Raw genomic sequence first — 13,895 nt, 5'->3', positions numbered from 1 at the left:
TCCCCCTGCCATCTTTGCTTTCTTGCCCTAGGGTCACATAAGCCTCCTGAAGAATCTGGTGTCGAGTGATTACTCTTACCTGTGGGTCAGGCCCTCGGTGTCCCGGCAGCAGCTACAAACAATTTCTGCAGAAGTAGATGAAATAGGAAAACTAGTTTTAGGGTAAGTGTGCTGCTGTCTGAGCTGAGTAGTGGCAGCAATGGCTTCTCATCTCTGAAAATTGTGTTCTTTAAAAACCAGTCAGAATTACTGCTTTTTCTATGGATTTCCACATCTGTGGCATAATTCTGTGGTTTAAACTTGGTCCTTTGAATGAGCTCTGCTTCTTGTGAGCAGAGGGAGCACCCCGGGTACAGGGCAGGCGTGAGAGTTAGGAATCCTGTGGTTTTCATGTCCCCAGACTGTAAGGACACCTTCTTTCCTAAAGGCTCATGACAAGGCAGGCAGCGGCCTTGACTGTGGAGGAGTTGAACAAAGACCTGAGAAGTCTCCAGAAGCAAACCAGAGAGACCAAGTACAGCAGCATGATGCAGCTCCTCCGCTTGGCGCTCAGCGGGCGGCAGGTAAAAAGAACAATTCTGAGATTATGTGCAATCGGCTTTCACAGAGCTCAAACCCAAGTTTTACAAAAGTTCTCCAAAGCCTAATCCTGGCTCAGCTCTGGTGCTAATCCTTCAGGTCCATCTGACCAGGGCTGGCACTTGCCTTCAGGAGGAGAAACCCCAAGCCTTTGTTTGAGCTGCTAATGACCCCCCCCTCAGTCTGGCAGCGATCCAAGAGCAAATTGCTCCATGGATTCAGTCACCATGATGCACAAACACGTGCCGGGAAGTTTCAGTTCCATGTGTTCAGTGACTCCCTCTGTGTTTGCAGCACGGCCCGAGCGTTGCCGAGATGATGGTGACTTTGGGAGCTGAGGAAGTGTGCGGCCGGATACACAGAGCACTGTCCAGTTGATACGGGACATTGGTGATGCTGCCAGGTGTGCACTCGGAGGGTGCAGGCAGCACCTGTGTGATCATCTCTGATCAGATGAGCTGGGCTTTAGGCCAGGCAGGTGTCTGTGCTGTTCCCATGCCTGTATGACCCTGCACTAAGCACAAGCCACTTCGTCTGGGAGAGGAACCAAATCCAGATTCAACGCCATCCTACTGTCACCTCGTGCAAGGAGCCTGGTTTGCAGGGTGGGAGAAAAAGACATGTATCAGCATTTAAATTCACACCATATGGACAGAAAGTAACTGAACTTCAGATAGCAGCAGATCAGATTCTTTTTGGAGAGGGCCTTGCAGGGTACCTACAGCTACACAACACAGTTCCCCAATAAATACCATGGGCAGGTGTATATATAAACAGATATATATTATAGCTGTTGCCCTCTTAGCTGCCCTGGTCTCCTACCAGGCTGCGTGAGCTGCTCGGAGAGGGGGACTCCTCCCTGTGTACTGTGTCATGCACGTGGTTCTGCTAAAAATATCCCTGATCAGGAGATTGGGATGTTTTTTCCTCTTTTGTCTGATGCCCTTTTAATTATTAAATTAATGTGGTGACTTTGATTCCGTTCTCACCAATACTCTGCGCGCCGGTGAGGGGAGGAGCTCTGGAGGGCTGGTGGCGGGGTGTTGTGCTGAGCCCACGCCCACAGCGAACACTTCCACGCCACGAAAACTCACGTGGGCTGCCCGCGGGGGCGGTGGAGCCGCTTCCTGCTGGGGCGGAGCGGACGGAGCCCATGGCTGGCACGGGGCAGCTGGAGCGGTGGCTCAGTGAGTGGGGCTGGGCTCTGGGGGTCGGGGCTGGCTTGGCCGCTGGCTCCGGTGCCTGTTCCAAACTGGGTGGGCACTGGACCAGCTTCATCTCCGTGGGGAAGAGCCCATCGGCATCACGGAACCCCGTTAGGGTGATGTGGGTGCTGTCTCGCTGCATCTGTCCCTTTCCCCATCTGTCCTGTCCATCCTCAGCCCCCAAAGCTGGCTGAGTTACAGGCTGGGGAGTGGATAAAGCCAAAAAAAGACTTTCCCCCCGTAATTTAGCTGTGCAAAAGTGTAAACTGCCTGTGTTCCAGCACAACAAGTTTTGCAGTGTGGTCCCGGGAGAGCTGCCTGTAAATGGTTTTGAAGTTTCTCATGCTAAAAGCAGCATCTGCTGTTGTCAGGCTGTGCTTGACTTTAAGTGTGTGCTTGGGACTATATTTTTAGGCAAATTTTAGTAACAGCTGTTTCCTGCTCGTCCTGGATCTCCCCTTTCTGCTGCCAAAAGCCCTGGAGCAGCGGCACCAGAGAGATCTGAGCTGCTTCCTGCCCTGAGTGCTCTCTCGCACTGAGGCCGCGCTTTCCTTTTTCCTCTCTTATTTTTCTCCCTTTGTAAGATGAGGCCACTGACCCGAGTACCTCTGAGGAAAACTGGGAATGCATCCAGCGGTTCTGCGACCAGGTGAACGCTGACACGGAGGGGTAAGGCAGACAGACAGCTCTTTGTGTTCGTCCAGGCTGTGTCTGGCTCTGAGCTTCCCTCACGGCTCTGTGGGAATGGGGCCTGGGGCCACGGTGTGGGGAGCTGAGGGGGCTCGCTGGGCTCTGCTGCTCCCGGGAGTGGAAATGAGTTGGAAATTGGTATTTGCCAATGTGATGGAGGGTGATACCTAGGAGTGGGCTCTGACATTGATTGCTGGAGCCCACCGGGCAGCCGATCCTGCTGGCCATGCCCTCAGCAGCCCCTCAGGAATCTGGCCAAGGATGCCTGCTGTGGGGTTCTGAAGGAAAGCCCCGAGGGAGCTCAGCCTCAGCTTTTCCTTCCAGATGGGTGGAGGATCTCTACTGAGACTTCCCCACCTTCCAGCTGACAGTCTGGGCTCTGTGGGAAGTAGCAGGGACTCATTAAGTGAATGACCTGTCAAACCTTAGTGATCATCTCTGTTTGGAGCAGACTGAGCTCAGAGCTCATAGTCTGGCACCCAGCTCGTGCCCAGGAGCTGGCACGGGGTACCCTGGCTGTTATCAGACCTGCAGAGAGCCAGGTCTGGTGGTGCTTGCCCATGGACATTCCCCAGCCTGTCCCTGCTGCTCCTTCCCAAAGGACAACCCCTGGGCATGGCTGAGGGGCAGTGCTGGGATCACCAATTCCCCTCTTGTGCGTGTGCACGTGTCCCTGGCCGCCGTCATGCCCAAGGAAGGGTATCTGTCCTGTTGTGAATCCAGAAGTTGCTCTTCTCTGCAGACCAAAGCCAGCAGCATTTATTTTTCCTGGGAACTTGTGCATGGTGTGACTTGCTTTGCTCTTCCCCAGCCCGTTGTTTGCGCTGAGGCTGCTGGCACACAAAATCCAGTCCCCTCAGGAGGGGGAAGCTCTCCATGCTCTCACAGTAAGTACTTGATGCGCACACAAAGCAGTCACTTGGAAACAGTCTGGCAGGTAGAACAGCAGAGCAGACAGGATAGCTCTCTCTTCCTTTTCTCTTAGATGTTGATGTCTTTCTCTTTCTCTTGGATGCTTCTCCCTTTTAACTTTCCCTTGCACAAGGAATACAGAAACCAGAGCACAGTGGAGGGAGTAGCTGCCTCTGTGCCTCCCCACATTGCTCTGCTGTGGTGTTTCGTTGGTCTGCGGCTCTGGCTGTGTAAGCTGTGTCCCACCACAGAGGCAATAGCTCAAAAGTTGTTAGTGATGAGTAGAATAGAGCAGGTGGTCTTAACTGTGCTTCTTAGGAAGGTTGGATGAAGGAATAAAACATGTTCTTGCTGCATGACTTTCTCAGTATCTTGTATTCATGAGTGCAGTGCCAGAAGGTTCTTAGATTTAGTATTATAATGACAAAGTTTTTGAAAGCTCCCCAAGCCTTGTGTGTTCAGTTCTTGTTGGTAACATTTTGTTTTCTGCAGGTGCTGGAGACCTGTGTGAACAACTGTGGTGACAGATTTCACAGTGAAATGGCAAAATTCAGGTTTTTGAATGAGCTGATTAAAGTGCTTTCCCCAAAGGTAGGTGATGGTGGCTATGGGGCATTTCAGGATAAGAAATGCAGCTCTGCTTTATCAGAGGCAGTGGGATCTTCTGGCCATGCTCCTCTTCGTTGGGGTAGGCCTGGGCCTGCCTGAAACACCCTGTTGGCATCGCAGCCATCAGTTTCCCTTTCTGGTGGATCCTGCACACATTTACCACTGGTACATGTTTCATTTTCCATTGCATCAGCTCAAAGGCAGAGCTGCAAAAAACTGATTTCAAAGAAATGCTCAACTGAAGAACAAAACTCCTTGTCTCAGTCTCAGGCTTGGGAACAGGATTTCAGTGAAACCACAGAATTTAAAGTATATATCACTGAAGACAATTCTGTTTACTGCTCTGAGAGGACAAGTATCATTTAATGAGTTTGACATGCCTGGTCTTGGGGAGGTTTGTGTTTTTGTAATAAAAAGAGTGCTCATAGGCAATAATGAGAGAAATTGGAGAAGACACCCAGATGCTGATAAGAGACAATAACTTTCGTTTCTGGTTTTGTTCAGTTTTTGTGTGTCTGGGGCTAGCTGAGGCCAGTGGTGTGATTGCATTGCAGCAGTTAAGGGGAGTGTTTAAAGTCAAGCACAGAACTGTTTTCACTGAAATAAAACAACCTGCTTTGGATTTTGGATTCAATAACTGATCAGAGAGGTTTGAAGAGGTTTAATTTTGATGTTACAGAACATGTGTGATTGTCATACACTCCATAGCATTCCTTGAGTTTATAGCCACAGCTCTAAACTGTTTCCTAACCCCAAGATACACAGTTGACAGCACTGTGAATAAACTCACAGGAATCCATTTTATCATTGGTTTCTGCACATAAACTCCTTGGGGCTGGATCCCTGTGCCAGATCTGGCACCAATTCTTTGGGTTTAAACTTTTTTTTCTTTCTTTACTGTCTTGTTTTCAGTACTATGGAATTTGGTCTTCAGAAAAAGTCAAGTCAAGGGTCACAGAAGTGATATTCAGTTGGACAGTCTGGTTTCCTCAGGAAGTCAAAATCCAGGATGCTTATCAGATGCTGAAGAAACAAGGTTCAGTTCTGTTATTTCAGTTTCCTTTTTCGCCTCCCAAGCCCGTGGTTTCCCCCACAGATATCTGCCCCCATCAGCTTGTGACTCAGCTTTTTCATAACATGCTGTTTGTAAGGAAAAGGGACAAAGGCCATACTTCCCAGGCTGGTTGGGTTCTGAAGGATGCATGGAACTGTTTAAAGGGATTTTCCAAAGAACAGCCTTCCTGAGCCACAGCCCAGACCAGTCTGGAGGCCTCTGTTCACACTGTGTGCAGGGAAAAAGTACAGGACAAACTCAGAAGTGATCTTTGCCCTGGAATACTCTCCCAGGGTTATGAGAGATGAGTTCAGAGGGATCCTGGGATGGATTTTTCATTCATTCCATTATATTTAGTAGTCCTCAGTGGTACTTTAATCCAGAAATCTGTGCAAAACCTCATGCCCTGTTGAGCATCGAGGTTTCTGCAGCTTGGGCATCATTGAACAGCTACTGTTACCTGTTCCAGGGATTGTAAAAGAAGATCCCAAACTGCCAGAAGACAAAATTTTACCTCCCCCTTCTCCAAGACCTCAGAATTCTATTTTTGACACAGATGAAGAGAAATCCAAGGTAAACCGTAGAGTCTTCATGCCCTGCCCTGTTTTGTACTGATGAAAAAAGAGGATCAGTAATATTTTGGGAGCTCCTGCTGTTTCAGACAGACTATATTAGAGTAATACTGGTCCTTCCTGCAGTGTAACAGCTAGAGAACTCTGTGAGGCTTTGTCAGAAATATTTGCTTAGTAAAAAGTGAAACTTTTTTACAGAAAAATGTCAGTTTCCGTGAAACCTCCCCAAGGGAGGGCTTCTCCAGGTGTTAGAGAAGTTCTGCAGAGCCAGAGTTCCTAATCCTGAACAGCCAGTGTATGCAGGCAGCAATATAACCTGGATTATATTATGGGACAGGATCTGACGTATTTCCAGGATTATAGGACCATTCCTGCAGCAGGTGTCTCTCATGTGTGATGTGTGCCTGCAGCACTGTGCCCAGAGGCTGCTGCTCACTGCTGTCCCATCCCTGCCCTGACAGCTCCTGGCCAGGCTCCTGGGGAGCAGCCACCCTGAGGACCTGCAGGCAGCCAACCGCCTGATCCAGAGCGTGATTAAAGAGGTGGGAACTCCTGGGAGAAGCCTCTTTGCAGCCAGGGAGGGTGGGAGGGAACTTGGCCATTCAGTCTTTGACAGGAGACTCTCTGTACTGTAGCCCCAGAAGAGGGCCCATGTTCAGTCTTTCCAAAATATTCTGAATTTACAGCATGGGATCATTTTGTTTTGTTTCCCTAAAATATGCCATTGCCAGGAAGAGGGGAATATGTGAATGTGCATACAGCAGGACACTTCCATGTCAATGAGACCTTGGCAATAGTACTGCAGTAGTGGTAGGAAATTTCCAAAAGTAAACTCAGTTCCCAGGTGGAAAAAAGTCACTTCTGTACAAAACTGCCTCTTTCCTGCATGCAGTGTGTGTGTGCACATCTGGCCTGTCTGTTTGCATGTTCCATCTGAAGGAGCATCCCACTTCTCTGCTTTGGAGAGAGATTTGGTTCAACAAAGCCCTGTGGTCATTTTGGGTGTGTTCTGTGTGGCAGAAGCCACCAACCAGCTCAAATTTTGAAGTCACACTCGTGCCTGTGGTGAGATGAATTCCATATTCCACAGCACACGGCCAGGGTGCTCTGATGGGGCGGCTGGGGGCACGTTCTCACCTGTGCTGCTTTGTGCCTTCTCTACCTGCAATACAGTATCAATAGGAAGCAACTCCCCAGGTGTGACCCAGAGAGCTCCAGACAAACACGTGCACTGGCTGTGTCAGCCAAGTTATCATCTCCTTTTCTTTCGTTTTTCATCACAGGAACAAGAAAAGTCAGCTCAGGTGTCCCGAAGAGTGAACACCATCAATGAGGTTTCTGAGAATGTCAAACGTATGGATGAGTTACTGGAGAACTACAGGAGACATGAATTATCCCCAGCTGACCAGGAGACCCTACAGGTAAATGCTCTTTTTCCTGCATAAATGCTCTTTTTCATCCCTCTTCTAGAGGGAGCTTCACTTGCAGGTGATTGCAGAGACAGAAGTGTGAGTTTGCCTGGGATGTCCTGAGCAGTGAAACATTTCCTCCCCAGGCTCTGTTCCAGCGCTGTGAGAAGCTCAGGCCGCTGCTCTTCCGCCTGGCCAGCGAGGCGGTGGCTGACGAGGAAGCTCTAGGTAAGAGCCAATACTGTCCTCGTGGTTCCCTTCCCTGGGAGAGGAGTGCTTGGGCATTTGGTACCCTGTGGGCAAAGCTCTTCACTCTCACCATGAAACCCAGGGGAAATGGCATTGGGTCTCCTCTTGCTCATCTCTGAGGAAGTTGTTAATTTTCACTTGGAGCCCGAAGTTAAACAGTGAATCCATTTCTTCCAGCTGAGGTGGTTTTCTGAGTTTTTTTGAGTTCTGATGTTCAGAGAACTGAAGGCTTTTGAGGCCTTTCCAGATATTGAACTTCTCCCTCTCTGTAAAAACAGAAAGGGAAGTATATTTTCAATTTTTAAGTGTAATACCAAGGAAGGTATCCTGGTTTCAGCTAGGGTAGAGTTAATTTGATAAGAGCAGAATCTTTGAATTCCACAATTGGCATTTCATTCCTGTCCATATGCCTTGAAAACCTGACTGAAGCAATGGTTGCTGAACAGACATCTTAAATAGCAACCCTGAGACCTCAACTGCACCTCACACCTTCCTTTCATACCCATGGGTGCCATGGCTCTCCAGCTGGGGAGTGCTGGGTTATAGACTCAAGTACACTGGGAAAACTTGTGGAGAACAAGAAACTGCAGAAGAGATGGCAGAAATTAGGAATACTTTAGAGATGGGATAAGATTTCAAAGTGATCTTCATGAATGAGAGAGAGGCCTGAAATCAGCAGCCGTGTGTGCAAAATGGAATGAAAGGCGAGTGAAGAGCTGAGGGCAGCCTGCTCCGCTGGCCTTCGCTCCTGAGCTGCACTGTCCCTTCCTCACGAGCAGTTTGGGGAGTACTGTGGAACTGTCCTGACCTTCCTGTTGGAACATGAGTATTTTGTATCTTCTCTGGTTTCCCAGCTGAGATCCTGCAGGCCAATGACAAGCTCTCACGGGCGCTGGGGCAGTACAGGCAGGTTGTGGCCAGCCAGGAGAACGGGGATGGAGTAGGTTCAGCTGCCAGCTCTGCCCATGCACCAGGTGAGAAGCACCCACGGCACCCCACGGCAGCTCTGCCCCGCATGCCAGGTGGGAGCGGGGTTTGGGAGGGAAGTGCTTTTCAGAGAATAAACGTGGAGAAAGTCCTATAACACAGGAAAAATATTATATAACCATCATTTTCTCTTGCATATAGTTGACAGAAAATATTCCTGAATTTTTTCACCTTTCAGGCACACCTGTACCCATGGATGTGCCATTCCTTTCTGGAGGCTCCTCGCTAACTCTGTCTCTGTTCCCAAAGCGTGCCGAGCAGCCCCACGGCGCATGAAGAGCTACACCCTGATCGACTTCTCTGAGCTGGAGGCCATGGCCCAGACTCCCCCAGATCCCTTTGCAGACACACCCTCGGCCTCCCGCCACAGCAGCACAACCTCCACCTGCCTGCTCGAGGAGGAGTTACAGTCCTTAGGTCTGTAGGTGCAGTTCAGTGTCACCCTTGTTACTGGGGGGTTTGTGGTGTTTAATAAAGAGAGGAGAACTTTAACTTCAGTGTCAGTCCCAAGAGAAAGTAGAGCCTTCCAGGTGTAAGTTTTCAGGGATGCAGCATCTTTAGTGGTGTTAGACCATAGCCAAACTGCTGTTAGACAGCAAAGGAAGAACCTGTGGAAAAGCCCTGTTTTCTGTAAATTATCTGTGGCATTTTGGTGTCTTTCTTAGGTCTCTGCAATTCCCCTGTCATACAGAAACCACCACCTGATTTTGGCCTAGCAGAGCCCGCCAGGCGGAACGGGGAGAGTGTTGGTTCGGCTGCCAGCTCTGCCCATGCACCAGGTGAGAAGCACCCACGGCACCCCACGGCAGCTCTGCCCCGCATGCCAGGTGGGAGCGGGGTTTGGGAGGGAAGTGCTTTTCAGAGAATAAACGTGGAGAAAGTCCTATAACACAGGAAAAATATTATATAACCATCATTTTCTCTTGCATATAGTTGACAGAAAATATTCCTGAATTTTTTCACCTTTCAGGCACACCTGTACCCATGGATGTGCCATTCCTTTCTGGAGGCTCCTCGCTAACTCTGTCTCTGTTCCCAAAGCGTGCCGAGCAGCCCCACGGCGCATGAAGAGCTACACCCTGATCGACTTCTCTGAGCTGGAGGCCATGGCCCAGACTCCCCCAGATCCCTTTGCAGACACACCCTCGGCCTCCCGCCACAGCAGCACAACCTCCACCTGCCTGCTCGAGGAGGAGTTACAGTCCTTAGGTCTGTAGGTGCAGTTCAGTGTCACCCTTGTTACTGGGGGGTTTGTGGTGTTTAATAAAGAGAGGAGAACTTTGACTTCAGTGTCAGTCCCAAGAGAAAGTAGAGCCTTCCAGGTGTAAGTTTTCAGGGATGCAGCATCTTTAGTGGTGTTAGACCATAGCCAAACTGCTGTTAGACCTGTGGAAAAGCCCTGTTTTCTGTAAATTATCTGTGGCATTTTGGTGTCTTTCTTAGGTCTCTGCAATTCCCCTGTCATACAGAAACCACCACCTGATTTTGGCCTAGCAGAGGTGAGTGATGCTCAGATACTTTGCAGTCCATAAGGTGTAAAGACGAAAATCAGAGATGATTCCTGGTCTGGCTTTCCCTGGCAGCCTTTTTAGTGTCCCATTCTGTTCTGAGGAGAAACTGGAATCCTCTTGCTCTCAGTTAATCTCTCAAGTGCACTTTGCAACCAAATGACTCTATATGTATTACTACTTTAGGCAGTGTTATTATAAACAAAGTTCTTTCCAGCAGAATAGGTTTATTTTTGCTATTATTGTATAACATGAACCTGAAGGGCCTTATTTTCCAGCCTGCTGTACACAATGGATTTAGGGAAGGTGTAAGTGCTGTTCAAACCCTGGGACCACAGGAGAGTTGGGAAGACAGCTGTGCAGGGAAGAGTGCGTTCCGGAGCCTGGATGAACAGCTCTCTCCATTATCCAAGACCAAGACATTCTCTTTGTAAGTAAACTTTGCCTAATAAGAGATTTCGAGGCTGAGGAATTCTTTTACAGCAGGGAGGTTTAGGAAAACCTTTCAGCTGCCCCTGGTCAGTGATGGCAAGTGATCTGTGCACACGTTGGCTCTTTCCTGCAGTTGTGCACCTGTTAATTGCACTTTGTAATTGCACACCAGGACTTTCCAAGGGTCAGAAATTTGGGAGACAAATCCCATTGGCTGGTAACAAGGTGATGTTGAGCTGAAAGAACAAAAACCTTACAGTCAGGCCTTTTTATAGTAACCTGTAACTCAAAAAGTACTTTCCTCAGCTTTCTCCAGACTATGACAAAGTAGTTTCTAGGCATTCAGTGGAAGCTTGGAACAGTTCACAAATCAATCTCCACAGATCTTCAGAGCAGTGGACTACTATGATATGTTTATACAGTCTGCCATAATAAAAGAAATTTTACTGAAAATTTCCAGCTTCTTGCAATGTCTTTGAGCTGGAATTTACTTTATTCTCCCTGACTAGGGCTCCAGAGAAGCTGTGTGTAGAGACAGCAGACTTCCAAAGCCCTAAAACTAAGTTTTACTATAGTAACAGAACCAAAATCTGCCTTAATGAGTTTTGAAACAGGAAGATCTTCCATAGATGACAAGAGTTTTTTAATTTCTCAAGAACTCAGAATGTAAGCCTGTAGTTTCTTTATACCTAAAGGGGATGAGGGATTGGGAATACAGCAGAAGACAGTATATTCCCTGTAGAATCCCCAGTTAATGCAAGCTTTCTGCATGCTTTTCTTTCCAGGGATTTATCACCAATGAAATTGCCCTTTCCAGATCTTCCAAATAACTCAGTGGCAGATCCTCCACTCCTCAGTCCAGGCTATGAGCTGAAGCCTGCTGCCTCTTTGCATCCAGCTTCCTATGATGCTTCTCTAGAAAACCTTTTTGTGCCTTTAGTCTCAGTTACACCAAGTAAGTGCAATTCTGTGCCCCAGCTCTCCTTACTAGAGGCTTACTAGAGCTCTTCCAAGCAAGCCAAAGTAGCTTTGTGGGTCAGCTGGAGACAAGTAATGACTGTTCTGTGAAAGGCTTGATGTACCTGAGAATTTGAGCAGGTGCTAGGGGTCATAGCATGGCAATGTCCTTGTCCTCTCTACTTATTACTCAGGAGTTTCGTGCCCTGACTAATCTTTGTAATGTGCTTCTAAACTATCTGTCCTTCACACCTTCAGTCAAGCTTCAAACAGTTGTTCTACAGGGACCTAAAAGACACTGGTGAATGGGAATTGCCCCACTTCCTAAAGAAGAGCTCTTCATTCCACCTCTGCTTTTCGGTTTCACACTGTATGGCCCAGCTCCGCAGCCCCTCCCCAGAGCATTTCCTGGGTATGTGTCACCCCGGGGTCTCAGCCCAGGGCCACAGAGCCTTGACTCTTACTGCTGCTGGAAGAGGGCAGGTGCAAAGACATCCTGATCTGCCTTCAGTCTCAAGTGAAGGACTTAGCAGCAGATTTTGGAAGGGCTGGGTGGTGATGATTCGCGTGAGAATTTGCCAGGCATGCATGATAAGGAGCCAAATATTGTGTGTGCTAAGAAAGGCACTTTGCTTTTCCCACTGCATCTCTGTTGGATCCACACCTGACTTCTCTCGATGACTGGTGAAACCTGAGCTGCTAAATCCCAAATGCAGACATTCAGATTCCTGTCTCTGCCTTAGGGGCAGGTGTAAATCAGGGGCAGGTGCTGTGTGCCACTTGGTTTGTGAGTTTGCTGAAGGAAGTAAAAGTTTGTCTGCATTTTCCTTTCTGCTGTTCCTTATCCCATCTTTCCTGTTCGCCCTCAGATGGGAGAGGAATCCAGGCTTTGATTCTGATTCTTGTTTTGTCTCTGGCAGGCACTATCTGTCCACTCACTGTGTATGATAGGAATGGTTTCAAGGCCATGCTCCACTTCTCCAGAGACCCGGCTCCCGGCCGGCCAGATGTGCTGGTGATGGTTCTGTCCATGCTGAGCACCTCAGCTCACCCCATTAAGGACATAGTGTTCCAGGCTGCAGTCCCAAAGGTGAGAAGCCTGTGACAAAGTAGCAGAGATGCTCAGAAATGTCCTGAGGAGAAGGTCCGCCATTTCTTATTGAGTATTTGCCTTGCTCATGGGACACTGTGTGGCTCCCTTTCTCTGCACGGAGAGCCTGTTGTACAGTGGTGCCTGTGGCATCAGTGCCCGTTTCACAGAGTGTATCCATGGCCTTGCTGCAGCCAGAGAGGGCTCCAGACCTGCTGCTTCAGCCTCTTGGGTAGGGCTCTTGCTGCCTGTGCATATGTAGCATGGAATTGGCTGTTCAGGAATATCTGCCTTTAGTTGCAGGCTGTGCTTTTCACTGAATGATAGAGTCTGGCTGATACATCTTTAACCAGCTCCGTGGCTCAGTAATGCTCCCAGCCCTTTCCCAGCATGGACTAAAAAGTATTTATTTTGTTTTCTCTTTCAGACCATGCAAATTAAGTTACAACCAGCCTCAGGTTCTGAGCTGCCAGCCTTCAACCCTCTCCTCCCACCTGCAGTGGTGTCCCAGGTGCTGCTGCTCGCCAACCCACACAAGGTGCTGCTGATGGGCACTTGGAATCCCACTGGGTGTTTGCATGAGATATGGGGAGGGTCTTAATAATGGGGAGATGCAGTGGAGAGACAGGGCAGTCTAAACTGGGCTGGGAAGATGTTTTTCCTGCTCAAAGAGCTTTCCAGAGCTACAGTCTGAAGGATTGTGTGGGCAATTGCTGCAGGGGCCTGCACAGTTCTGGACCATCTGCCCACAGAGACAGCTCTAGGCACTCACTGTGCAGATGTTGGCAGCTGATGGAACACAAGCTGATGGCCCCCAAGGCACAAGTGATGGGTGGCAGATCTGTTGCATTGGTGGATAATTACGAGACCCAAGAATGTGTAAGGAGCCCTCTGTCTCTGAGAAGGTTGGCCAGGCCTGGATTGCCAACATGCCCATGGGTGGCTTGCACAGGTCTCCCAGTTGCTCTTGTCTATCTTAGGAAGATCCAGGGTTTCCTTCTGTGCAGAGCTTCTGCAAGGCTGGTGTTTCTCCTTTCAGAGGTGACTCACTGCAGCAAGGCTGTGAGGGGTGAAAGAGTCCAGGAGTTTATAATCATGGTGTGTCCCTCTCTCTTCCTTTCTCTCCCAGGATCCTATCCGACTGAGGTACAAACTGGTGTTCATGCAGGGCGTGCAGCCCTGCAGTGAGGTGGGAGAGGTGACTGGCTTTCCAGAAGCAGAGCTCTGGGGCAGGAGCTGAAGTCCAGCTGGCTCAAACACTGCCATGTTGCCTTAGCCATGGAGGAGGAGGGACTGGGGGCCAGCAGTGCTGGCCAGTACTCCATAAGGGCACCTTTTCTCGGGATCTGCCACCTCCTTCTTCCTTTTTGTGCCTGGCAGGAGTGTGAACTGGTTGCTTCTGTCACAGCCTTTCCCTGTAGCTGAGCCTGCTGGAGAGCACCGCAGCCGCGGTGCTTCTGCCGTGCACACCTTTCCTGCTGCTTTCTGGGCCATTTCCCCTTTACTTTTTGAATTAAAAAAAAAAAAAAAAAAAGGAAATCTACACCACCATTCCACGTCCGTGCCAGCCTCTCTGGAGTCACGGCAGGGCCTGTTCCAGGGACACAGGGACAAGGAACACCCCCGGCCCCGTTTTCCCGGG

General features: G+C 49.2%; 2 protein-coding genes across 3 annotated transcripts in view; both read left to right on the top strand.

The window, feature by feature from the left end:
* Positions 1-1,556, top strand: part of EARS2 (glutamyl-tRNA synthetase 2, mitochondrial) — a 6,495-nt gene extending 4,939 nt beyond the window's left edge. For both annotated transcript variants that reach the window (XM_017733968.1, XM_017733969.1), the window contains 3 exons: positions 32-162; positions 428-563; positions 874-1,556. In XM_017733968.1, coding sequence (XP_017589457.1) covers positions 32-162; positions 428-563; positions 874-957 — 351 coding nt within the window. In that variant the 3' untranslated portion in view covers positions 958-1,556. The remainder of the gene's footprint in view (positions 1-31; positions 163-427; positions 564-873) is intronic.
* A 109-nt stretch (positions 1,557-1,665) lies between these two features.
* On the top strand, positions 1,666-13,787 carry GGA2 (golgi associated, gamma adaptin ear containing, ARF binding protein 2). Its single transcript, XM_008633565.2, has 17 exons — positions 1,666-1,766; positions 2,369-2,453; positions 3,286-3,361; positions 3,879-3,977; positions 4,908-5,031; positions 5,519-5,622; positions 6,083-6,163; positions 6,905-7,042; positions 7,177-7,258; positions 8,134-8,253; positions 8,516-8,683; positions 9,710-9,765; positions 10,053-10,204; positions 10,992-11,161; positions 12,084-12,253; positions 12,681-12,791; positions 13,383-13,787. The coding sequence occupies exons 1-17, from the start codon at positions 1,733-1,735 to the stop codon at positions 13,491-13,493; spliced, it is 1,881 nt and encodes a 626-aa protein (XP_008631787.1). The 5' UTR covers positions 1,666-1,732; the 3' UTR covers positions 13,494-13,787.
* Positions 13,788-13,895: the final 108 nt, after the last annotated feature.

The sequence above is a fragment of the Corvus brachyrhynchos genome, unplaced genomic scaffold (genome assembly GCF_000691975.1).
Source record: "Corvus brachyrhynchos isolate BGI_N302 unplaced genomic scaffold, ASM69197v1 scaffold5, whole genome shotgun sequence".
In the NCBI taxonomy this organism is placed as follows: Eukaryota; Metazoa; Chordata; class Aves; order Passeriformes; family Corvidae; genus Corvus; species Corvus brachyrhynchos.
The sequence above is the reverse complement of the archived record's forward strand: the minus strand, read 5'-3'. Positions and strand labels throughout refer to the sequence as shown.